Source organism: Giraffa tippelskirchi, chromosome Y (assembly GCF_054371585.1).
Source record: "Giraffa tippelskirchi isolate mGirTip1 chromosome Y, T2T-mGirTip1v1.2.pri, whole genome shotgun sequence".
Lineage (NCBI taxonomy): Eukaryota > Metazoa > Chordata > Mammalia > Artiodactyla > Giraffidae > Giraffa > Giraffa tippelskirchi.
Genome location: NC_137290.1, coordinates 1,366,345 through 1,392,683, shown reverse-complemented (window position 1 = coordinate 1,392,683; position 26,339 = coordinate 1,366,345). Strand labels below are relative to the sequence as shown.

General features: G+C 53.0%; 1 protein-coding gene across 1 annotated transcript; it reads right to left on the bottom strand.

Annotated features, from left to right (window-relative positions):
• Positions 1 to 26,135, bottom strand: LOC145537831 (CD99 antigen-like). The gene is made up of 10 exons (XM_081568733.1): positions 25,981 to 26,135; positions 14,419 to 14,448; positions 12,178 to 12,219; positions 10,423 to 10,470; positions 9,495 to 9,560; positions 8,072 to 8,119; positions 7,121 to 7,189; positions 4,355 to 4,468; positions 792 to 845; positions 1 to 595 (listed from the first exon to the last, which is right to left on the bottom strand). The coding sequence occupies exons 1-10, from the start codon at positions 26,045 to 26,047 to the stop codon at positions 570 to 572; spliced, it is 564 nt and encodes a 187-aa protein (XP_081424859.1). The 5' UTR covers positions 26,048 to 26,135; the 3' UTR covers positions 1 to 569.
• Positions 26,136 to 26,339: the final 204 nt, after the last annotated feature.

The window sequence follows — 26,339 nt, the reverse complement described above, 5'->3', positions numbered from 1 at the left end:
TTGATTTCTAAATTTCTTTTTATTAGTCTGGTGTGGAAAAAAAAAATTGTGAGAAATGAAAGAACTTTTGAGGAAGCTCGCTTGAGGCTTAACGCCACCCTGTTAAAAAGAGTCAATGCAATGGTCAGGAGAGGTTTCAGATGCATTCCATTTACAGGCAGTTTGTAAACGGTCCAGAGTTTCCGCTCGGGGAACCTCGGTGGCGTTTGAACGTCGGTTGGAGACTTGGCGACTTGGTTGGGATTTGGTGACCGGTCGGTCGGACGTTCCCTGCGCTCACAGGAAACCCCCTCAGGGTCACGGAGAAGGCGAGTGTGATTTTCCCCCGGGGATGGAAAACTCACCACAAGTCAGTTTCTCCCGCCCAGCACGGCGGAGGGGGACGTGGTGGAGAGGGGAGTGGGGAATGAAGCATCCCAGCGTTAACATGAGGAATCCAACTTGAGCAAAGGCACGGGCAAGCCGGGGTGAGTTCCCAGCGGATCGTCTCTGCCCCTCCAGCCCACCTCTGGAGAGGCTCAGCAGGCAAGCTTGTGATGCTGCTGTGAGTTACTTGGCTGCCAAACGTCTTACTTCTCCAGAAGAGTCTGTTGAACTGCAGAGGACAAAGACGTAAGAACGGAGGGTTTTTTTTTTTTCTTTTTTTTCAAGGCCTCTCCAGGCCCCCTCCCCAGCACCCTCTGAGTGGGAGGGTCGGGCAGCGATGGGAAGAGGCGAGACAGCCATGGTGGGGATGCAGGTGGGGGTGACAGGCGGCGATGATGGGGGCCGACACTCCCACCCTGTCTCACCTGCTGGCTCAGCGTTGGTGCGATGGCTCTCCATGTTCACCTCGCCTTCTTCGGCTGAAAGCAAGAACAAAACGCGCCAGAGGCGGGGGTCGGGGGGGTGAATACAAAGACAGCACGCCCCATCATCATTCTCAGGGTGAGTCGGCATCGCCCCACACTCAGCTTCCCACCCAGCCCCTCCCGGAGAGCAGAGGAACCGCCCCGGTCACCAGGGTGGGAGGGGCCCCGGGTGGGAGGGGCCCCTCATTGGGGTCCTGCCTGTTCGCTCCTTTGCTTTTCTGAGTCCATCTTTTTATTTCCAAATTTCTCTTCCTCGATTTCTCAAACACACATGGACGCCAAGAGGATCAACATACCGCCATCCACCCCCCACAACCATCCCCAGAAAGGATCTGTGAGCTTAGGATCCTTTGCTCAGAATTCAAGTGTGAGGTGACAGAATTCAAAATACAGGAGAGAGAGAGGGGGTGGAGAAGGGACGGCCGGGGATTTTGGGGTTAGCAGATGCCCACTCTTATATACAGGATGAATGAACAACAAGGTCTTACTATAGAGCCCAGGGAGCGTCTATTGAATATCATGGGATAAAGCAGCACCAAAAAATAAAATATAATAGAGGAATGTACAGATAACTGAGTCACTTTGCTGTACAGCAGAAACCAATCCAACACTGTAAATCAACGACACTTCAATAAAACGCAAAGCAAACAAAAAAAACACACCAGATTCCCAGTCAAAATGCATTTATTCGCATCTGAGTCGGTTCGAATGAGGTGGATGAACTTGTTATACAGAGTGAACTAAGTCAGAAAGAGAAAGGTCAATATCGTATATTAACGAATATAGTGTTAGTCGCTCAGTCGAGTCGTGCGAGGGCCCAAACCCGTGCGAGGGCCCACGGGTGCAGCCAGCAGCAGGTTGTTACGAGATATACGTCCGTCTGCCGGGCTCAGATGTTAAGGAGACGGGTTGAGACGGCAAGAGCATCACTGGAGTGGATGCTGCGGGGGGTAGACCAAGAGGAAGGGAGAAAGGCAGAGACAGAAAGGAAGGAAGGAAGAGAAAGAAGCAAGGACGGATTGGCAGGCAGACAGAGGAAGGCTGGAAGACGCAGACCAGGAAGACGGGAGAAGGGGACAGCATGCGGTCGCGGCTCATTGCCACGCAAGCCTCCAGAATCCGCTGCCATCAGGGGCACCCGGGGAGCAGCCGGGAGACGCGTGCCGTGAGCAAGCAAGCCGTCAGCCACCCACCACGTCCAGCGACAAAACAGCCGCACGCCGGTGCCCGCCGGGGCGCCCACGTCCCTCCGGAACCGAAACTCCACAAACCCACGGCTCCACGTGGGTTCCGCACGGCTCACAAGGAACACCCCAGGAAAGAGAACTCTCACAGAACAGCCCCGTGTGCACAGGACGCCAACAAAAGGGCTCCCTGGGGCCTTCCTGCGCCCGATGGACCGGGTTCTGACGTTTCCATACCATCTCGGTTCGTCAAAACATGTAACTTGACAGCGGACACTAAATTCGGGTTGTGAGGCATGTCCTCAAAGCGGAGTGTCTTACCCGTTGGGTGGGAAGGATTGCTCACTGCCCTGCATTCGCCTCTGGTGTTCATACGAGAACGTGTGTGCGCTACTCACTTACACACATTCTGGGTTTTCAGAAAATCCTGGGGCCGGTACCCCAGCGCTCACTTCCCTATCGAGCGGCTTCCTCGTCTCCTGGCTTGAGCGCCACGCTCAGAGTTTGAGCGTCTTCAGAGAAGGGCGAAATGTAACTGAAAGAGGACCACCAGGACTTCCCTGGTGGTCCCGTGGCCAAGACCCTGCCCTCCCCGTGCAGGGCATCTGGGTTCAATCCCCGACCAGGGAATTAGATCCCATGTGCCAAACTAAGACCTCGTACAGCCAAATAAAATAAAACAGGAAAGGAATCACGGATTCACTTCCATCAAAGCCTTCCTCTTTGAAGCTCTTTTTACTAGTTCTAGGAGGAGCAAAAGAAAAAAAAAATATATATATATATATGTATATATTTGGCTTCTGTTCCCCTCCAGCCTCGCCTGGATTCTAATTGCAGATCTTTTACAAGCAGCTCCTGGAACTCGGCCATCTGTCCATTTGGGCATCGCTGGATGCTCACCCTTCTGCCAGTCTAACACACCCTCCTGAGAGCGGCCAGATGGAAGGCACCCACTCCCACATGGGAAATAAGATGCCATCAGGCAACCCTTACCCTCCTCTGGCAAACAGAGGGCTGTAAAAAGAGCCGCTTATTGTAGATTTCCGGATCCAAACGCCCGTGTCGGACTGTCGATTTCGGGCTACAAACCGTGTCCGCGGACCTGAAACGCTGGAATGCTGGAAGACGAAGGATTAACTCCAGCCCTCGGGGGTGACTTTGCCTCCGTCAGCATCAACTCAAGTCTCCTTGGGAGTTTCCCAAGATCCCTCAGGAAGCAGTCCCTTAGGCAGACAACATCAGCTGGTAGACGGCCCAGTAAGGACTCAGGATCTTACATAGAATGGGAAGTTCAAATACCTCAAGACTCCTCTAAGGAACAGGGGTAACCACAGCCCACAGGGACCCCACAAACCATATCACAACCCGCTCCTCTAGTGGTTCTGAAAGCAAGACCTAGACAAGAGCCTTCCAGAGATGCACAAAGTACAGTTGTGTTCAAAGTAGTAGAGTTTGCTGACGTCAACACAAATCCCAAGTTAACAGGACTTCAGGACAAGTGCCAAAATGCCCAGTGACACGGAGTTTCCACCACCACGTTGCTGACTGTGGCATTCTCGACATTCCCTCTACAAACTGTCTGTACAGTCCAACTGTCTTGAGTACCTCCTGGTACTAGGCTCCCGCAAAAAGGGAACCATTTGCCTGGTATTTCCACTGTAATTCCCTTGGGTTCAGAAAACAATATGGCGGCCCCACGGCCACGGCTACTGTCCTGAAGAAGACAAGGTGTGTTAGATGCTCAGTCGTTTCCAACTCTCTGCGACCCCATGGATTGCAGCCCGCCAGGCTCCTCTGTCCATGGGATTCTCCAGGCAAGAATACCGGAGTGGGTTGCCATTCCCATCTCCAGGGGATCTTCCCGACCCAGGGATCGAACCCAGGTCTCCCGCATTGCAGGCGGATTCTTTACCGTGTGAGCCACCAGGTGGGGCTAGAAAGTGGATGAGGGTGGCTGCAAATGTAAGTAACAGTGAATGCATCCTAAGAGGTAACATTCCTTCACCACTCTCTGCCAGGCAACCCGTCCAGACTCTCACACACAACCTCACTGATCGTCACCAAACGTCTGAAGCACAGACCATCACCTCTCCTCGTTACGTAAAAACCACCCAGAGTGGCAATGGTTAGTAATTTGCACAAGCTCACACGGCTAGACGCAGGAAGCGCTGAAATCGAAGCGGCAAAGTCAGATCCCAGTTATCTAGAGAGCTCAGGAACCCTCAGCCACCGTTCCGGAGCTCCGCTTCTGTTTTAGGTGTTTTTTTGAATATATGGTAGCCAGACCCCACGGAAAGGAGGTGGCCGTGAGCGCCTCACCGTTCTCTTTAAAGCACAGCTTCTTCTTCTGGTAGGCGATGAAGCTGGAGATGGCTCCTCCCAAGGCCACCACGATGGCACCCACGATCCCGGGGATCACGCCGGGCGATTCAGCTGTGGGGAGAAGAACAGGGAGCCGCGATGGGCAGGAGGGAACAGTCACGGGGGAGACCATAGAGCCTTTACCAGCTGAGCCACCAGGGAAGCCCAAGGACTCAAGAGAAATACCCAATTCCTGTTTTCATCTCACTCTCCTCTTCAAGGAAGAGAATAAAGCCAAAGCAAAATAGTGAAAGTCATTTATAAATCAATTAGGCCCTGAGGACTGAGCTAGTACGTCAGCTTCAGCCTACAGGGCACTCTTTGCCTCTGACTGTCCATCGTATAAGCATCCTCTACCAAGCGGCCGACAACTTCTGTGATGTGGATCTTACAAACCCTGCTGTGCCGAACAGAAACGACGTGACCGCTGCTGATGCTTTCCGAGGCTGCCTTCTTCCTTTTAAGGATGGTTTTTCAAGTCCCAGTGATGGCTAGCAGAGCTTGCGGTGTATCCACCCAACACGCTATGAGGAGTCACTACTGGGAAACATTGTGGCTGCCCCCAGGGATCCCGTGACGGGACAAATTCCACTGCTCGACTTATCCAGCGTCCTCTGGGCCAGCTGCCCACAGCAGAGGGATTCCAGGACTGGGCGATGCCCAGTTCTGATGGGAAAGCAGGGAATATGGAAAGAATACGTGGAGAAGGCTGTCTGGAGGGCTGCCACCAACGGCAGCAGACCTGATTGTCACATGCAGGTTTTTCCAGCTAATAGGTGTGTGCACGCTCATGTGTGTGTGTGTGTGTGTGTGTGTGTACGGATATGCATGTGTACCTGTTTGTGTGTATGTTCGTATGCATGTCTGCATCCCAGAGCATGCACACTGCATAGGGGCACAGTGCACCAGGGCCCACAGGTACATGAGTGCGCACGTGTTCACACGCGCTAGTGCACGGGTGAGGCGGGCACCCGCTCACGGGTGCACACGTGTGTCTGTGTGCACGCATACGTACTGAGCGAGCGTTGCATGTGTACATGGGCGCGTGTGCCTTGTGTCTGAGCCTGAGCGCGTGTGTGAACACACGTGTCTGTCTGTCTGCTTGGCAGCTCTGCGTCCTGGTACCTCCCCAGCCTGGTCGATTCTCCCCCATAAAGTGGGCTGTTCGGCAGTGCTGACCCCCCCCACACCCCACCCCACCATCCTAAGAGGCCGCCTCCCACCCCCATTCATGGCACTGACGGCTCAACTCAGTGCCCCGTGCGGCCCCCCGGGACCCACATACAGACCCACCATTGTAAACGATCAGAAGATACACACCATCTTCAAAACTAGGCATTAGGGATGATCGTATCTAACTGCCAAGAAAACTCATACGATTAAAACTTGTAAATAACATCAGAAAATGCTTCTGGAATACTAGCTAGTGAAAAGTTTGACATTATGGAAGGAAGGCTGTGACAAACCTAAACAGCGTATTAAAAAGCAAACACGTCACTTTGCCGACAAAGGTCTGCATACTCAAAGCTATGGTTATTGCAGTAGTCATGTACGGCTGTGAGGGTTGGACCATCAAGAAGGCTAATGCACCAAACAACCGATGATTTTGAACAGTGGGGTTGGAGAAGGCTCTTCAGCGTCCCTTGGACCGCAAAGAGATCTACCAGTCCATCCTAAAGGAAATCAGTCCTGAATATTCATTGGAAGGACTGATGCTGAAGCTGAAACTCCAATCCTTTGGCCACCTGATGGGAAGAGCTAACTCATTGGAAAAGATCCTGATGCTGGGAAAGATTGAAGGCGGGAGGAGAAGGGGACGACAGAGGATGAGATGGCTGGATGGCATCACCGACTCGATGCACATGAGTTTGAGTAACCTCCAGGAGTTGGTGATGGACAGGGAAGCCTGGCGTGCTGCGGTCCAGGGGGTCGCAAAGAGTCGGACACGACTTGGCGACTGAACAATGTTACGACAGGGTATGAATAAACGACTTGACGGTTTTACTTAACATTGGTTGCATTTAAACTGACATAAAATACTAAAGAGAATAATCAGCTTCACTGTGGTAGAAGATGGACATGATTCCTGTTTTTCCATGTTAAAAATTAAACAAATATATCAGTTCAGCTCAGTCCCTCAGTCCTGTCTGACTCCTTGCAACCCCATGGACCGCAGCACGCCAGGCCTCCGTGTCCAGCACTAACTCCCGGAGTTTACTCAAACTCACGTCCATGGAGTCGGTGATGCCATCAAACAAATATATAAATATACAAAATGTACAAGCAAATATACCAATGATCAAAAAAGTCCCCTCAAAACGGGAAGTTTCAACAGCTATTCAACTCAGAAAACCGATGGCAGTCAATGACTCGGAGGATACGATGATGGGTGAGAAAAAGCAAACAGCATCAAGGAAAAACAAAGAGCTTTCAGTCAAGCTCATATGTGTTTCCATATTGTTTCTCTATATTAAAAATCACATTGAATACTTCTGAGCTTTCATTAGAACCTGGTACGTAAAGTCAGCAAACTAAACATCGAATCCAAAACAAAAAAAGTATCTTTCTGAATACCGTTTTCCACGACTGGAAAATTGGAATTCCCTTGCACCGAGAGTTCATGGTAACATCAGGCTAACTCTGCAAGGACCTCCTTTCAGCTGACACAGAGGTCGCCGAAGCCTGAAATGCACAGAAAGAACCACAGGAGCTACGGGGTCTCACCGGAAGAGTCAGGCTGGTTGGGGTCTGGCTGAGGTTTTGACTTCGGTGAGTCGGGTGAGCCTCCGCCATCTGTGAAAGAGGACAGCTGCATTTATCAACCGTTTGAGGTCAAGAAAGCAAAACGTGCGTTTGCACGTGTGCACGCTACGTCGCTTCAGTTGTGTCCGACTCTTCTGCGACCCCGTGGACTGTAGCCCACCAGGCTCCCCTGTCCATGGGATTCTCCAGGCGAGAATACTGGAGTGGGTTGCCATTTCCTCCTCCAGGGGATCTTCCCGACCCAGGGGTCAAACCCACGTCTCTTACGTCTGCTGCCTTGGCAGGCAGGTGTTTTTTTTACCACTAGCACCACCTGGGAAGCATTTGCATACAGACGGTTAACTAGACAGCGGGAAATGGAAATGTGCCCTTTGTCACGGGCGGGGACACGTTGTCATGGTGGGGTACCCGTACACACAGCCACCTGTGGGTTTCTGCCCGTCAGCATCCAGCTATAATACTTCACCTCGTGTATTTCCCATGGAAAATATAGCAGATGGCTGGGCCAGCTACAGAACTTGTGGGGTGCAGTGCAAAGCGAAAATGCATTTTGCATGTCCCTGCTCCAAACCGCACCAGGAATTTCAACACAGCGGCCACACTGAACCGTGAGAAATGAAAGTCTGTCCTTTTTGTTCAACCAAAAATGGAAGCCCTTGTGAGTGTGGGGCCCCGTGAGGCCCAGCCCTACCAATGGTATTCAAAGTGCCTTATACACCCCCAAGACTGGAAGAGTTCTAAAATAAAAGTCGGCGTACAGATAAAAGCCAAAAACCCAACCACACAAACCGTATACCTATTCCTCAGGGTTTCCTGGCGAAAACTAATTTGACGTCTTTAAAAGAGACAAGCTCCTTTGAAATGATAAATAATCAAGTCAGACACGTAGGAGATTTAAGACAGCCTACTTACCATTTCCTCCACCACCAAGGGCATCGCTTAAATCCCAGTTATCCTTACCTAAGGGAGAAAGATAATGAATACTGAAGTTCTGCGTGAAATGAAGACCAGAACTGGCTTTCTATACAGACAGTATCGAGTATCAGTCTTTCCAAAGACTCAACAGGAAAACCAAACTCCTGACCGTTTTACATTCTTCTCCTCTTCAAGAGAAAGAAGAATAAAAGGAAAAACTAAATCAAAATAATGAAAGTAATTTGTAAGTCAATTACGCCCCATGGGCCGAGCTGGAATTCCAAATTCTGCCTGCACACACTTCTTTCCCGCTGATTGTCCACCTGGTAACCAACCCTCCCGAGCTGCCAATGGCTTCCACAGTACAGATATTTCAATGTAAGAAGAGAAATCTGGAGCCAAATCTGGGCTACTGCCCACTGAAAGAGGGATTCAACTGAACCAGCGATAAAATGATGCTTTATGTCTATAAAATGAAAGACTCCTGACGGTTTCAGATGTTGCCTTCTCAAAGACTCTTTTTCGAGTTCCAGACACATCTGGGAGAGCTCACGTATCCACCCAACAGGACTTACCGAGTTCTCATGAGATGCTAGTGGGAAACACTGTTCTGCCTGCCCCGGGGAGCCCGTGATGATAGAAATTCCATTGTTCAATTTATCCACCATCCTCTGGGCTAGCTGCCCAAAACAGAGGGTTTCCAGGAATGGACCACGCAGAGTTTCGGTGGGAAAGGGGAAATACGGAAAGAACTCGTGGAGAAGGCTCTCTGGAATGGTGCCAACAGCAGCAACAGACCTGACCGTCAAACGCAGGTTTTTCCACCTATGTGTGTGCATGCGTGTGTGTGTGTGTGTGTGTGTGTGTGTATGGATATGCGACTCCTCTGTCCATGGGACTCTGCAGGCAAGAATACTGGAGTGGGTTGCCATGCCCTCCTCCAGGGGATCTTCCCGACCCAGAGACAGAACCCAGGTCTCCCGTGTTACCATCTGAGCCACTAGGGAAGCCCAAGAATACTGGAGGTGGGTAGACTACCCCTTCTCCACAGAGTCTTCAAGATCCAGTAATCGAACTGGGGTTTCCCGCATTGCAGACAGATTCTTTACCAGCTGAGCTTCCAGGGAAGCCCATGTTTCCCCATATTGATTCTCTATATTTAAAATCTTACACAGTTTTTTTTTTTTCTCGATTTCCATTAAATCTTGGAAGTAAAATCAGCAAACTAAACATCAAATCCAAAAAAAGAAAGAAAAATCTTTTTGAATACTGTTTTCCAGGACTGGGAAATTGGAATTCCCTTGCACAGAGTGTTCACTGCAGGATCACACTAACTCTGGCAAGACCTCCTTGCAGCTGACACAGAGGTCCCCGAACTCTGAAACAGACGGAAAGAACCGCAGGAGCTACAGGATCTCACCGGAAGTGCCAGGCTGCTTGGGGTTGGGCTGAGGTTTGGGCTTCGGGGGGGTGGTCACTCTGTCATCTGTGAAAGAGGAGAGTTGCACTTATGAGCACTTGGAGGTCAAGAAAACAGAACATGCGTTTGCACGTGTGCACGCTACGTTGCTTCAGTCTTGTCTGACTCTTTGTGACCCCACGGACTGTAGCCCACCAGGCTCCTCTGTCCATGGGATTCTCCAGGCAAGAATCCTGGAGTGGGTTGCCATGCCCTCCTCCAGGGGATCTTCCAGACCCGGGGATCAAACCCACGTCTCTTATGTCTGCTGCACTGGCAGGCGGGTTCTTTACCACCGAGTACCATCCGGGAAGCATTTGCATACAGATGGCTAACTGGACAGTGAGAAATGGAAATGTGCCCTCTGTCACGCCCGGATACCTTGTCGTGGTGGGGATACCCATACACACAGCTACCTGTGGATTTCTGTCCGTCAGCATCCAGCTATAACACTTCACTTCCAATCGCGAATAAAGCAGATGGCTGGGCCCGCTACAGAATTTGTGGGGTCCAGTGCAAAGTGAGAACGCAGGCTGCATGTCCTTGCTCAAATTGTACTACCATTTTCAATATGGTGGCCACAAACCATTCGTTCAACCAAGCGTGGAAGCCCTACCGAGTGTGACGACCCCACGAACCCACGAGACCAGGCCTGCCAAGAGGGTTTTCATTTTATCTCATATCACCTAAGACACCGTAAGAGCTCTAAATCAAAAGAAGACATACAGATAAAAGCCGAAAGCTTGAAAACAACAATCAGTAACACCTGTTCCTTAGATTTTTTCCGGGTGAAAACTCATTCGATTTAGTTAAAAGAGAAAAAAAGCCTCTTTGAAATGATAAACTAACCAGGTCAGACCCACAGGAGATTTAAGACAAGACTACTTACCGTTTCCTCCACCACCAATGGCATCGCTTAAATCGAAGTAATCATTCCCTAAAGGAGAAAAAGATAGTGAACACTCAAGTTCTGCGTGAAATGAAAACCAGAAATGGGCTTTCTGTGCAGAGAGTATAGAGTGTCAGTCTGACCAAGGACTCAGCTGCAATGCCAAACTCCCGACCATTTTCACGCTCTTCTTCTCTTCAAGGAAAAGAACAAAAGGGAAAAATGAAAATCATGAAAGTTATCTATAAATCAATCATGTCCCCGTGGACCGAGCTGGAATTCCAACTTCTGTCTGCAGACAATTCTTTCCCCGTTGACTGTCCACCCTGAAACCAACTCTCCCAAGCTGCCCAGGACTTCGGCAACGTAGATGTTATAATATAAGAACAGAAAGCTGTGGGCAGATTCGGGTTCCTGCCCAGTGAAAAAGTGATTCAGCTGACCCAGGCGCACGCGATAAAATGGGGTGACATTTTAGAGAGTTAGAGATTTTAGAGGTGGCCTTCTCTAAAAGAAGGACTCAAGTCCCCAGGAGACACCCAGGAGAGCTTCTGTATCCACCCAACACAAGGTTCTGAGCCATCCTGAGTCATAATCAGGAAACACCATCCATGCCTTCGGGAGCTGGTGATGGGACACATTGCCGTTGTTCGACAGTGACTCAGCCAGCATCCTCTGCACGCGTGGGTAGGTCACACATTGCTACGAGCAACGCTATCCTTTACTCACAACGCTTCCCTGGTGGCTCAGACAGTAAAGAAATGGCCTGCAGTGCGAAAGATTCAGGTTCGACCCCTGGGTGGGGAAGATTCCCTGAAGAACGGAATGGCTACCCACTCCAGCACTCTTGCCTGGAGAATCCCATGGACAGAGGAGCCTGGCGGGACTACAGTTCACGGGGTTGCAGAGAGTCAGACACGACTGAGCAACTAACACTTTTTCACCTTTTTAGATGAGAAATCCAATAATTAAACTGAGCTGTTATATATACATATATATATTAAAATAAGTGATAAGAGCTCACTAACTTTGGGCATTGATTGCACGCTGGGTGGCTAACCCCCAGTGAATATGTGTGTGTGTGTCTGTGTGTGTGTGCGCGCGCGCGCTAAGTCACTTCAGTCGTGCCCAACTCCTTGCAACCCCATGGACTGTACCCTATCAGGCTCCTCTGTCCATGGGATTCTCTAGGTAAGAATATGGAAATGGGTTGCCACGTCCTCCTCCAGGGAATCTTCCCGACCCAGGGCTCGAACCTGCGTCTCTTATGTCTCCTGCATTGGCAGGCGGGTTCTTTACTACTAGAGCTCCTTGGGAAGCCGCCCCCACACCCCAGTGAATCTGATCCTTAGGCAATTCCGTCATCGGTCTCTGAATCCCGATTTTTCAGAAAGCGTGAGTGACAACAGGTACGGTCCTCCTAGACGCCGAGATCTGACTCTGCTCACGGATTCTAAGAGGGTCCCAGCTTCTAAAACTGCTCCTCCCACGAGATGAGTATTGAAATGCAGTAACAGACACTCAGCATAAAGAGACTTTCCACGGGACCCCCAGAGCATCTCACTAAAGTGCCAGCGTCTGTTCTCTTACGGCCGCTGCTGGACGTGAGACATCACAGCATCGTTCACATATTAACCAGGCTGTATCCGTTGCGGGTATCCAGCCGTCTGCATCTCCCCCAGCTCCTGGGGAAACTGAGGTGCACAACACTTTTTTGTGCTGTGTGTTTGGACGCTGAGCACCTCTGCTTCTTACCGGGCGCCGGTTTTGGTGGAGGATGAGTTGGTTTCTTGTCACCTGTTAAAGAGAAAAGACATTTCAGCCAGGAAATCTGGCAGCTGGGAAACACAGCCAACCCTCAAGGCTCTTTGGTTTCCTTAAAAAGAGTCGGAGGGGCTCTTCCCTTGGTGGTTCCAGGGGTTAAGGACCCACCTGCTAATGCAGGGGACACGGATTCAACCCCCTGATCTCTCAAGACAAGTAAGCCCACGCTCCCGCAACTCTTGAATCAATTCAAGATCCAACTCTTGAATCCTGCGTGGCAACAAGAGAAGCCCCCGCAATGAGAAGCCCGCATACCCCAACTAGAGAGTAGCCCCCCCACGCCAAAACTAGAGAAAGCCCACGCTCAGCCACAAAAACTCAGGAGATCCCAATAAATACATTTAAGAGAGAAAAAAAACAAAAAGAGTCAGAGAATGTTTGAAGCATCATCTTCTCCAGACAGCTCAGCCAGTGGCCAGGGAGTGAAAGAGGAAGCCCGGAGAACAGGTGTTTAGCCCAAGGACACGGGGCAGAGCTCGGGGCCTCTGCAGGAGTGGACGGGGCGGGGAGGCGGACAGGGGACCCTTGGCCGAAAGGCTGTTCAGGTTTATTAGGTGGAGCACCCTTTTGGCCACCTGGGACTCCCACTGAGGCTGACCCTCTGGGCACCGAGGCAGAGTGGGGCTGAGATCATCCGGACGACAGACACCTCCAGGGCATCCCTTCCCAGCAGCCAGGCAGAAGGAGGGTCCCACCGTCAAGAATAAGGCTAATCCCCCGCTCCCCCGGCGGCTTTTGGGAACGCTGCTGCTGTCGTGGGTTTCACTGACGCCTCCGCATCGGACCCCAGGAGTTAAAAAAAGACGTCCTGGGTTGGATCCTGGGCCCCCAAATTCAACAGGGGCCTCAGAATCTGACCTTCTTTAGAAAGACGGTCTTTGCAAGTAACGGTGAAGTGGGTGGGTGTCACAGTGGATTAGCACAGACCCTTCCAGGCGAGGCCCTTCCAGGGGAGACCCTTCCAGGGGAGGCCCTTCCAGGGGAGGCCCTTCCAGGCGAGGCCCTTCCAGGGGAGGCCCTTCCAGGCGAGGCCCTTCCAGGGTAGGCCCTTCCAGGCGAGGCCCTTCCAGGGGAGGCCCTTCCAGGGGAGGCCCTTCCAGGCGAGGCCCTTCCAGGGGAGGCCCTTCCAGGGGAGGCCCTTCCAGGCGAGGCCCTTCCAGGCGAGGCCCTTACAGGGGAGGCCCTTACAGGCGAGACCCTTACAGGGGAGACCCTTACAGGCGAGGCCCTTACAGGCGGGACCCTTACAGGCGAGACCCTTACAGGCGGGACCCTTACAGGCGAGGCCCTCACAAGGGAGGCCCTCACAGGGGAGGCCCTCACAGGCGAGGCCCTCACAGGGGAGGCCCTTACAGGGGAGGCGCTTACAGGTGAGACCCTTACAGGCGAGATCCTTACAGGCGAGGCCCTTACAGGGGAGGCCCTTACAGGGGAGACCCTTACAGGCGAGGCCCTTACAGGGGAGGCCCTTACAGGGGAGACCCTTACAGGAGAGACCCTTACAGGCGAGGCCCTTACAGGGGAGGCCCTTACAGGGGAGACCCTTACAGGCGGGACCCTTACAGGGGAGACCCTTACAGGGGAGACCCTTACAGGCGAGGCGCCTTACGAGAAGGAGACTGGGAGATGGAGAGGCGCTGACGTCAAGTGGCCACGTGAAAGGAGACACAGAGACTGGGGAGATGCAGCCACACGCTGAGGGATGGAGTCAGTGTGACCCCGGGGCACAGCCCACGGGAGACCAGCCCACGAGGGACCAACCCATGGGAACCAGCCCACGGGGACCAGCCCCCAGGACACCAGCCCACGAGGAATAAGCCCCCAGGACACAAGCCCACGAGGGACCAGTCCATGGAAACCAGCCCACGGGGGACCAGCCCACAGGAAATCAGCTCACCAAGGCCCAGCCCACGGGGGACCACCCACTTCTCCAAGCGCTTGGCAGTCTTGACCGCCACACAGTATGGAAATTATTGCACTAAAAAAGGATTAACGTATCCCAATAAGAGCATCTCGATTTTCCTCAACAAATGTGAGTCTACTGATCGCTGTTAAGACGTGTTTCAAAAGATTTACTGTATTCCAAGTCTATAAAATGCTTGTAATATTAAGACGTGTTTCAAAAGATTTACTGTATTCCAAGTCTATAAAATGCCTGTAAGTATTACTTACCATCAAGGGCGAGCGATAAATCGAAATCATCTGGAAAAAAAAAAAAAGAATCCTGTTGGTTACTAAAAATTAAATTGGGAATTTAAGAAAACAATAAAAAGGGGCATGATTTTGGAAGGTGTATCACCTTCCAAAAGGTGTCTAAGAGGACCATACCAGCTGTCACTCACGCTTTTGGACTTTGAGTTCTCTTTTGCAACATCCACTCTCAAGCCTAAAAGTTAAGAATATGTCAGCTTGTGTTTCAGGCTGTCGACAATCTCAGGGTTTAGCAGCAATTAAACTAGCGGGAAACCAGGATAATTCTGCGCGTGAGTTACTCAAGAAAAAGCCGGTCTTTCGAAATCGGCAAGGAACAACTTCCAGTACTGGGGTGGGTAGCCATTCCCTTCTCCAGGGGATTCTTCAGGCCCCAGGGATCCAACCCGCGTCTCCTGCATTGGCAGGTGGATTCTTCACCGTCTGAGTTACCTGAGAAGCCCAATTTCCAACACACGGTGCAGAAAACACGGAGAGCAAACCCCTTGGAATCGCAACCTGTCTACAAGTAAACAACCCAAACGTACTTCCTGTAGAGGCACCAGACGATCCAGAAAAGGGTAACGTTTCCTTTTTTTTTTTTTTCAACTTCTGCCGAGAAAGGGGAAACCGCCTTTATTCTGCTGGTCTTCTGTCTGGTTGATGACCGCTTTATTGAAACGACATTAATACTATTTCTATTTCTATCCAATTAATGATGAATTGAAGAAAAGCAAAGGGAATTCTGCTGAGTGTCCCGTCAGCAGAAGGGAGAGTGGTGGCCGACCGAAGGATCGGTGTTCAGTTCAGTTCAGTCGCTCAGTCGTGTCCGACTCTCTGCGACCCCGTGGACCGCAGCCCGCCCCGGCCTCCCTGTCCGTCACCATCTCCCGGAGTTTGCTCAAACCCATGTCCATCGAGTCAGTGATGCCACCCAACCATCTCATCCTCTGTTGCCCCCTTCTCCTCCCGCCTTCCATCTTTCCCAGCATCAGCGTGTTTTCAAATACACACAAATCAAAGATGACACGCACCCCCCACCTCAGGAAGTGCCGGGCAGCTAACAGGCCGCCTTCATCCCCGGGAAGCTCCAGACGGTCACAGTATGTTCCGTCCTGCGGAAGGTCACACGGACTGTAACTCCCTCCCTCTGCCTTCGTCTCTGGTGGGTATGTGGACAGGTGTGCAGCAGCTGTGTGCGCTGAGTGACTGAGTGTGTGTGTGTCTCTGTGTCCATTTACAGAGTGGCTTAGGCTTCCCTGGTGGCTCAGACGGTAAAGAATCCGCCTGCCATGCGGGAGACCTGGGTTCGATCCCTGGGTGGGGAAGAGCCCCTGGAGGAGGGCATGGCCACCCACTCCAGTATCCTTGCCTGGAGAATCCCACGGACAGAGGAGCCTGGCCGGCTACAGTCCATGGGGTTGCAAACAGCAGGACACGACTGAGCAACTTTGACTCACTCGGGATCCCCGGGGGTTGGTGTGTAGGTGTGTGGTTTGGGTTGTTTGTATCTGCGTCTCCGTACAGGTATGTGTGCTTGCTTTGTGCGTGTACGCAACTGTGTGTCTAAGTGCAGTGTGGGTGTGTGTATCTGTGGTATCTGTACCCGCGTGGCTTCCTATGCCGACGTGTGCCGTTAGGGTGTGTGCCCCTGTGTAGGTGTAGAATTTGGGGCAGTGGGTCTGTGTGTGTGACTTTTTCCCGTGTGTGTACTGAGAACAGGCAGGCAGATGTTATTTTAAAAAAAGCACGCAATAATGCCATCGGCAGCAACGTGGGTGGACCTGGAGACAGTGAAGTCAGCCAGACAGAGAAAGACAGGTATCAGAGATCACTGGCGTGTACTGTGTAAAACAACCGTACCAGTGAGCCTATTCATAAGACCCAAACAGGTTCACAGAGAAAACACACGCGTGGTTCCCAAAGGGCAGAAGGGGCGGTGGGGCAACGAGTAAGGAGTTTAAGACTCAGACACACACACGCCTGCATCTGGGGCTTCCCAGGTGGCTCGGTGGTGAAGGACCCGCCTGCCGATGTAGGAGAGGCAGGCTGGATCCCCGGGTCGGGAGGATCCCCTGGAGGAGGGCATGGCCACCCACGCCAGCTTTCTTGCCTGGAGAACCCCACAGACAGAGGAGCCTGGCGGGCGACAGTCCACGGGGTCGCAAAGAGCAGGACACGACTGAGCGCCGAACACGCCCACCCTAGTGCATGTGTGCGCTGCAGATACGCGCTCACGGGGGCTTATGCGTGTGTGTGTGGGCGCGTGAATACGTATTGAACGAGTGCACACGCCTGTGTCTGAGTGTGAGCGGATGTGTGCACACGTGTGTGTGCCTGCCTCCCTGCTGAGAAGCACTCAGTCCAGACTCTGGTACCTGCCCAGCCGGGATGGTTCTCCTGGGCAGCGTCTCCGTACCAAGCCCCTGCTCTCCCGAGACCCTGACGGTGAGAAGCTCACGGCTCCCGAGTGCCTCCCGCCGCGGCGGGGTGGGGGGGCCCACACACAGACCCCCAGCCCCACCCCAGCGATCGTGGAGGCGGGGCGGACTGTCCACGCGGCCAGAAGCTGAGCGCCCGGGTCCAGACCTCCGAGGCACAAACATTCAGGGCGGCTCGCGCGCTGCAAAGCTTGGCAGGACCCCAGCCCACGGCCCGGAAGCCTGCAGCGCGTCTGTGGTTTCCATGCGGTGCCCCTCAAGCCTCCGGATGTGCTGGAAGTGGGGTGGGGTGCACCCCGTGACTCAGCTGGGCGAGGCGGGGCCCTGGAGGGGACAGTGGGCGATAATTCACCACTCAGCACCCTCCCCACCCCCACGGCCAGCTGGTCTCCTTCCTTCTGTCATCCCATCCTCCCGAGACCCTGGGCGTCCCCAAGGGCTGGGCGCTGGGCTCCTCGTTGCGGGGGGGGCATCTGGGGCTTTACCAGCCTCAGAGACCATGCGTCTATGCCCCTGACAACTGCTGAGCCCGCGGGGTGCCCAGCACCCAGCGCGAGGCCATGGTTCAGGTTCCCTGGAGTCCTGCCAGGGTGACAGGCAGAGGTGACCAGTCGCCCCGGGGACGCGCGTCACTGGACCACAGCCACAGCACGGATCTCCTGGCTGTCCGAGGGGCCCTCTCGGAGAGCCCTTCTCCAGCACCACCGCGGGCAAGCACCCCTTCTCCGGTGCTCAGCCCTCTTGCGACGCGGTGTAGACGCCTCGGGTGTGATTACAATGGATTAGATCGATCAGCAGTTACAGAGGTGAAGCGTAAGCTGGAGAGGTTTTGGGGTGCGGGGTGGGACCTCGGGGGAGCCAGTATCAGCCTTCCCAGAGGCGGGCAGGGGAGCTTCTTTCCTGCAGCCGGACAGATTGCGTGCGTAGTCCACACCCCGGCAGACACTCACCTTCTTCCCCAGCTCTGAGTTCCCTTATCTTGTAGGAATGCAGAGATGAGACAACCCACTGGCTGGTGATAAGCTTATAAGGAGTGCAGCTGGTCTATTCACCTTATCTCTAATTTATGTACCATTTATCCATGATCATTCATCTAAAATCTATCCCCTGGTGAAGGGAAAGGCTACCCACTCCCGGGATTCTGGCCTGGAGAGTTCCTGGGACTGTTACAGTCCACGGGGCCACAAAGAGTCAGACACGACTGGGTGACTTTCAAGATCTCAGTTCAATTCAGTTCAGTTCAGTCGCTCAGTCGTGTCGGACTCTTTGCGACCCTGTGGACTGCAGCACACCAGGCCTCCCTGTCCATCACCAACTCCCTAAGTTCACCCAAACCCATGTCCATTGAGTCAGTGATGCCATCCAGCCATCTCATCCTCTGTCGTCCCCTTCTCCTCCTGCCTTCAATCTTTCCCAGCATCAGGGTCTTTTCCAATGAGTCAGCTCTTCACATCAGGTGGCCATAGGATTGGAGTTTTAGCTTCAACATCAGTCCTTCCAATGAACACCCGGGACTGATCTCCTTTAGGATGGACTGGCTGGATCTCTTTGCAGTCCGAGGGACTCTCAAGAGTTTTCTCCAACACCACAGTTCAAAAGCATCAATTCTTCGGCGCTCAGCTTTCTTTACGGTACAACTCTCACATCCATACATGACCACTGGAAAACTTGAACACCTATCTTTCTATATTCATCCATCCATCTAACTGTCCAATCGTTACATCTATTCGCCTTATCTATCATGTATCTAGCTAGGCATGTATCCTGTCCATCATTTATGAATCTATAACCACCATCCGCCCATCAATCATCCATCCCATCTACCAAGGGCTGCCTCAGACCAGCTAGGCCCCAAATGCTGTCCTAAGTCGCTTCAGTCATGTCCGATTCTTTGCAACCCCATGGACGGTTGCCCGCCAGGCTCCTCTGTCCACGGGGATTCTCCACGCAAGAACACTGAAGTGGGCTGCCATTGCCACCTCCAGAGGATCTTCCCGACCCAGGGATCGAACCCGGGTCTCCAGCCTCGCAGGCAGATTCTTTACCAGCTGAGCCACCAGCGAAGCCCCATCCAGGCTAGCGGTCCTTAACTCAGTCCTCAGCACAGTGGCAGGGCTGGGGACCGCCCTCATGGGTCAGGGAACACCCCATCCCCGTGACCTCACCCCCCACGGCCCCCTGCCCGCTCTCAGACCCACCCAGGCCCTTTCTCTTCCTCCTACACGGTGTGACCCCCTCGTTCAAGCACGGAAGAATTCACCTCCCTGGCTCCCTTTGTCCGGCAAGGCTTCCTTCTGTGCCCAAGATGACAGACCTCCTGCCCTTTTCTAAGACAAGATACCCGGCCCGCAGCAGATGGTGACGGGCATCACTCGAATTCTCGCCCTGCAGACAGAAATCTACACGCCTCCTCGCCCGCCCCAGAGGCAGCATGAGCTGTTTACTGTCTGTGTATCCCGAAGTCGGTCCACCGCGCCCCGAAGCTTCTGGGCGGTCTGCAAACGGGCAGAGTGCCATCAGACAAGGCTGGGCGGGGGTGCGGGTGGTGGATGGGAGAAGGGGAGGGACGCTGAGAAAAAGAAGGAGCCACAATGCTCTGGCTACACGGTCAGGGGATGACTAATGCCTTCCAGGCTCTGGAATGCAACCCTCCTGACTTCAGCCGCGTGCTCAGGAAGGGCGGTGAACAAGCGGGAATTCGCCCTAACCCTCCGCAGACACTTTAAAATCAATGACTGACATACATATGTTCCTCCTGGTGTATTCTTCATCGCTTGGGATTGGGTTTTCTTTTTTTTGTAGTTTTTTCTTTCCTCCTGTGGGTACTGCCCTACGCAAGTGGCTTTAGTATTTGCTGGAAAGCTGGTTTGGTAGTGTTAAACTCTCTTTAATGCTTATCTGGGAACCTTTTGATTTCCCCATCAACGTTGAATGAGATCCTTCCCAGGTAATCTTGGTTGTAGATTACTTTTTTTTTTCTTTCAGTACTTTAAAGATATGCTGACATTCCCTTCTGGCCTGCAGAGTTTCTGCTGAATGACTAGCTGTTAGATGAACGCAGAGGTGGGATTCAGGACACAGGGGACATATGTATGGGTGCGCGCTCAGTCGTGTCCGAGTCTTTGCGACCCCCTGGACTGCAGCCCACCAGGCTCCTCTGTCCCCCGAATTCTCCACGCAAGGACACTGCAGTGGGTTGCTATGCCCTCCTCCAGGGGATCTTCCTCACCCAGGTACTGAACCCAGGTGTCCTAACGTCTGGCAGGTGGGTTTTTCACCACTTGTATCACCTGGGGAATCCCAGACATATATACGCTTATGGGGATGACAGACAATGAGATGGTTGGATGACATCACCGACTCAGTGGACATGAGTTTGAGCAAACTCCGGGAGATGGTGATGGACAGGGAGGTCTGGCGTGCTGTGGTCCACGGAGTCGGACACAACTGAGCGACTGAACTGAACTGAACTGATGGATAATTCTTCTTGCTGTATGGCAGAAATCAAGCCAATATTGTAAAGCGATCATCAATCAATTAAAAATATATATATTTAAAAAGTCATCCTTTCTTTTTTTTTTTCTCAAAAGCACCCTAAGGAGTGCTCAGCTCTTTGAAAAGTCGCTGACGTCCTGACTGGCTCTCCTGGAAAATCAAGAGATTCTATCAGAAACTTGCACAGGCAGAAAGCAGAGGGAAAAGAAAGAGGCTTCGGACTTGCAAACGCATGTCAAGCTCCCCAGCCTGCGACCCGCAGGAACAAAGAGGTTTCACTACACAGCTTGGTAGTGTAAGCACTACATTGGGGCTTACTGAGCGAATCGTGGGCAGAAGCAAGCTGGTGTTTGCTCCTCTGACCTGTTTGATGATTCTCTTCCTTGAATGCCACTCAGACCTGCACTAAATTCACAGCACGTGGGAGGTCTCGAACCCCCCACCCCCCACCCATGGGGACACAGTGGGGAATTAAAAAAAAAAAAAAAAAAGGAACTTTCTGGTCTCCTGTTTACAGGATTTAAAAAAAAAAACAAATCTGAGTAGCCAAACAGTGGCCGCACGAGTCATTCTCAGACAAAGCTGAAAGTAACACACCCATGTGCCAACTCCCAAAACTGCTATAAGAACTCGGTAAAGAATACGAGCAGGAAATTTAAAAAAAACAACACAAGGAACTGCCGTTTCCCTACGTGGAGATACAACTGCAGCTGTGAAAGACACAGGCAGACTTGGATTGACTGTGTTTTCCTTTACAGTTTTTTATCTTAATTTTACAAACTGAGGGTTTGGGGCAACCCTGATCCAACGCCACCAAATTTATAGGCTCCATTTTCACTATAACATTTGCTCACTTTCTGTCTGTGTGCCATATTTCGGTGATTCTTTCCACCTTTCAAACTTTTCCATTATGATTAGACGTGCAGTCATATCACCTGGTCCCAATCCTTCACGGCAAACAGATGGGGAAACAATGGAAACAGTGAAGACGTTAGTTTCTTGGGCTCCAAAATCACTGCAGATGGTGACTGCGGCCATGAAAGTAAAAGACACTTGGTTCTTGGAAGAAAAGTTATGACCAACCTAGAGAGCATATTAAAAAGCAGAGACATTACTTTGCCAACCAAGGTCCGTCTAGTTAAGGCTATGGTTTTTCCAGTGGTCATGTATGGATGTGAGAGTTGGACTACAAAGAAGGCTGAGCAACAAAGAACTGATGCTCTTGAACTGTGGTGTTGGAGAAGACTCTTGAGAGTCCCTTGGACTGCAAGGAGATCCAGCCAGTCCATCCTAAAGGAGATCAGTCCTGGGTGTTCATTGGAAGGACTGATGTTGAAGCTGAAACTCCAATACTTTGGCCACCTGATGCGAAGAGTTGACTCATTGGAAAAGACCCTGACGCTGGGAAGGATTGGGGGCAGGAGGAGAAGGGGACGACAGAGGATGAGATGGTTGGATGGCATCACCGACTCAATGGACAGGAGTCTGAGTAAGCTCTGGGAGTTGGTGATGGACAGGGAGGCCTGGTGTGCTGCAGTCCACGGGGTCACAAAGAGTCGGACACAACACACCATTTGTGTGTCCTATACAACCAGGCTGTTCTCCCACGAGGACAAGAGCATAAGAAAATCCTCACAACTGTTGAGTGTGGTAGAAGTGTGTGTGTCTGTGTGTGTGACGTGTGTGTTTGCCCCATCCAGTTGTAAGAGTGATTCTAAATTAGGACTGCGACTTCCCTGGGGGTCCAACGGTTAAGAAGCCACCTGCCAATGCAGGAGAACACAGGTTCGATCCCCAGTCCGGGAAGATCCCAAATGCGTCAGAGCAACCAACCCCAGGTGCTACAACTACCCAGCCTGGACTCCAGGGTCCGGGAGCTGCAGTGACTGAAGCCCCGTGCCCAGCCCCGGTGCTCTGCAACTAGAGAGAAACCGACACTCATCACAACAAGAGACAGACCCTTCGACAGTCTGCTCAGCCCTGTCCGACTCTCTGGGACCCCATGGACTGCAGCCCACCAGGCTCCTCTGTCCATGGGATTTTCCCAACCCACACTGGAGTGGGTTGCCACACCCTCCTCCAGGGGATCTTCCCCACCCAGGGATCGAACCCACGACTCTTGTGTCTCTTGCACTGGCAGGCGGATTCTTTACCGCTGAGCCGTCCGGGAAGTCTAACAAAGACCCAGTGGAGCCAAAAATAAAATTAAAAAATCCAGAAAAGCTCTGTTGGAAACAGGTATAGACTCCTCCTTCCTCCCCCTTTTCATTATGATTATGCATGCAGTCCTGTCATCCGGTCCCAACCCCTCACAGCAAACAGATGGGGAAAAATGGAAACAGTGACAGACTTTATTTTCTTGAGCTCCAAAATCACGACGAACAGCGACTGCAGCCACGAAATCAAAAGACGCCTGCTCCTTGGAAGAAAAGCTATGACCAACCTAGACAGCATACTGAAAAGCAGAGACGTTACTTTGCCAACAAAGGTCCGTCTAGTCAAGGCCGAAGTCCTTTCTCTGCCCGTTTCAAAGGTGGGTAAATATTTTTCACGGCTAAAAGGAACCTGTTTTGACAACCTGTATAGAAGGGGTGGCATTTACTTAGCTGCTTTTACTTTTTTTTAATATTTTTATTCGGCTCTACCAGGTGCTAGTTGGGGCTCCCCTGGTGACTCAGACGGTGAAGACTTTGCCTGCAGTTCAGGAGACCCGGGTTCGATCCCTGGGTCTTCGTTGCAGCACGTGGAAATAATTCCCCGACTAGGAATTGAAACCATCGCCCCTGTAGTGTCAGCTCAGAGTCTTAGCCACTGGGCCACCAAGGAAGTCCATGATGGGTCAGTTGCTCAGTGGTGTGCGGCTCTTCTGTGGCCCCGTGGGCTGTAGCCTGCCAGGCTCCTCTGTCCACAGGATTCTCCAGACAAGAATACTGGACTGGGTTGCCATGCCCTCCTCCAGGGGATCTATCCGGCCCAGGAATCAAACCCGAGTCTCCTGCAGTGGCAGGCGGCTTCTTTACCATCTGAGCCACCAGGGAAGCCCGTTATATACCCACAAAAGGACTTCTGGAGATCCATGAACACACAATGCCTTCTTAATCTTAAGAACTGGTGGAGGAAGAGACTTCCCTGGCCATCCGGGGGTTAAGACTCTAGGCTTCAGTGTATGTGGAATCTAGAAAGAAATGGTGGAGATGGTACCTCTGCCTCTCCGTGGGGCAGGACCAGAGAGGCAGACTTGGAGAAGGCATGAGGCGGACAGAACGGGGGAAGGAGGAGGTGGGATGAACGACCACAGGAGCTCGGACGCCGCGCATACCACCGCGTGCGCGAGACAGCTCCTGGGCAGCTGCTGGATACGGGGCTTCGCTGGTGGCTCACGCAGTGCAGCCTCGTGGGGGCCAGAACAACTCTAGTGAGCAGGTGTGACTCACACACAGCAACAGACAAACAACAACAAAATGCTCTCATGAAGAACTCTGCGGCGGAGCAAACCAGGCAGGTTTTAAGGCAGGAAAGAGAAAAACAGGCAACGCAATCCCGGCCCTCCCCACAAAGCTATCAAGTATTCCAACAGGCCCCCATGCATCAGGCTGAACGTCTTCTACAGCCTCCAAAAAAACCCCCCAAAACGTACAAGTTCTTGAACGTGTCTTCAACTGAAAGCCGCTTTTGCGACCCCACGGACTGCAGCCCACCAGGCTCCTCTGTCCGTGGGATTCTCCAGGCCAGAAGACCAGAGTGGGTGCCGGGCCCTTCTCCAGGGGAATCTTCCCGACCCAGGGATCCCAACGGAGTCTCCGGCATGGCAGGCGCGGATTCTTCACCAGCTGAGCCACCAGGTAAGGCGCACAGTTTAAAAGTTCACACATTAATTAGCAAGCCCTCCCTAACAGAAACAGCAGGCAGGAGCCAGGGCTTAAAAATGCAACCTTCTATCCTTGAGCTGGAAATTTCCAGATCGACATTTTTTTAGGTCCTCTGGGACCTGCAGTCTGGTTCCTAAAACGCGCCTGCCACCGATCCAACCAGTCCTGAAGACTGGACACACACAGCTCCAGTCGCTATCTCCTTAAAAAATAACCATATGTAAGGGAGAGAAAGCAACCAGTTCATTGGAGAAACCGGTTTGTTTTTTTTTTTCAAAGCCACACCCAGCAACTTTCCTTTTAAAAGGACCTAGAAGACTGGAAACCTGAATCTCAACTTCCATTTTAAAAGGCGAAAGAACCGCTCCAGTATTCTTGCCTGGAAAATCTCATGGACAGATGAGCCTGGTGGGCTAGTCTATGGCATGGCAGAGTCATACACAACTTAGCAACTGAACAACAACAACACACAATCAGGCAGATTGTGATTTGGGGAAATAGTTCTTGATGGAAATGTGACATAAAATGGAGAGTGAAGTGACCTAGCAATATGGAATACAGAGTTTTGTAAGAAATTAACATTTGTGTATAGAATAATAATTGCAAATATTCAAACAATAAAGTCCATGGCTAAAGAAAAAAAATAAAAAAATAAAAGGCGAAAGAAAAACGCACGCAACAGACACCAGGCAGGCTGGGTGTGGAGGGTGGCCGGCCTGTGCTTCCTTACTTTTTATTTTTCCAGGGTTTTCCGCAATTATCTATTGGGCCACATGGCTGATCATTACTCATCTCTTGGATGCGGAGCCCTGCGCCCGACCGTTGCCGCAACACACAGACACACACACACACACACACACACACACACACACACACACTGCTTGATGGTTTCCAGGCCTCCGAGTTTTTCCTGCCTCCCTCCCCCTCTCCCGGGTTTCAGGCTCCCGGGCCGAGTCCAAATTTAGGCCGGGGCCGTAGGACGTGGCTCCGAGGAGGCGGCCGTCACTAGGCCCGGCCAGCGCGCAGCCCGGCCCGGGGGCGACCGCAGGGGCGCACGGGTGCGCCCCGGAACCAAAGGGGAACCCGGACGGGCCGGGGTGGGGTCTCGGGGGGGGGGTCTGAGGCTGCCGCCAATGCCCACTGGGTGCCTCCAACTTGAAGACTTGGTGGATTTGAAAGCAAACAAACAACAACAACAACAAAAAACTTTGCGAGTTTCCGCCTCCAAAGGGAGTCCAGAGGCGCACGGGGAGAAAGCGAGCGGAAAGAGGGAGCCCGCCTCCTTGGGGCGTCGGCCCCCGGCTGGCACAGCGGATCCTTGTCTCCGGGAGGAGGGCCCCGGGGGGTCCCCGGCGCCGTCCCGCCTCCTTGGGGCGTCGGCCCCCGGCTGGCACAGCGGATCCTCGTCTCCGGGAGGAGGGCCCTGGGGGGTCCCCGGCGCCGTCCCGCCCCGCGCGCCCCGGTTCCAGCCGCACAAAGTAAGCCGCCCACCGAGGCGCGTCTCCCGGCATCGTGCGCCCCCACCAGCCAGGTGAGCCCCGACACCGCCCGTCCCCGGGTAACCCTCCCCAAGTGCGACCCCCGAAGTGCGTCCCCAGGGATGTCCACGCCACACGGACCGCCCCCGAAGGTTCACCGCCCCGCCTCTCCTGGGGTCCCAACGCGGGTCGCCAAGTCCGACCCGCGCGCCCCCGGTCGTGGTCGGGCTCCGGGGTGCCCACCGGCCGGCGCGCACTCACCCTGCGTGGACACCAGGCTGCCGAGCAGGCCGATCAGCAGCAGCGCCAGGGCGGCCCGACGCGCCATGGTGCGCCCCTCGCCGCGCAGGGAGTCCCGGGAGTAGCGCGCGCGGGCTGCGGCGGCGGCGGCTGCGGCGGGTGGGCAGGACAACCTCACCCAGCCGCCCGGGGGCGGGGCAGGCAGGCGGGCGATCGCCCCGCCCCGGCCTCAACTCGCCCCGCCCGCGGCCGCCACCCCAACCGCGCAGCCCCGGGGCGGCGAGCCGCCGGGGAGAGGCGCTCGGGCTGGAACCCAGCCCTCTCCGGCTCGGGCCGCGTCTCCACGCCCCCTTTCCACTCTTCTCTTCTTGGGAACCCCT

Coding starts and splice junctions, on each gene's coding strand:
- LOC145537831 (XM_081568733.1), bottom strand. CDS start 26,047: ATGGCGCGTCGGGCCGCCCTGGCGCTGCTGCTGATCGGCCTGCTCGGC. Junction 4,469..7,120: donor CAACCAGCCTGACTCTTCCG/GTGAGACCCCGT, acceptor TTCTCCCCACAG/CTGAATCGCCCGGCGTGATC. Junction 596..791: donor CACCAACGCTGAGCCAGCAG/GTGAGACAGGGT, acceptor TGTCCTCTGCAG/TTCAACAGACTCTTCTGGAG.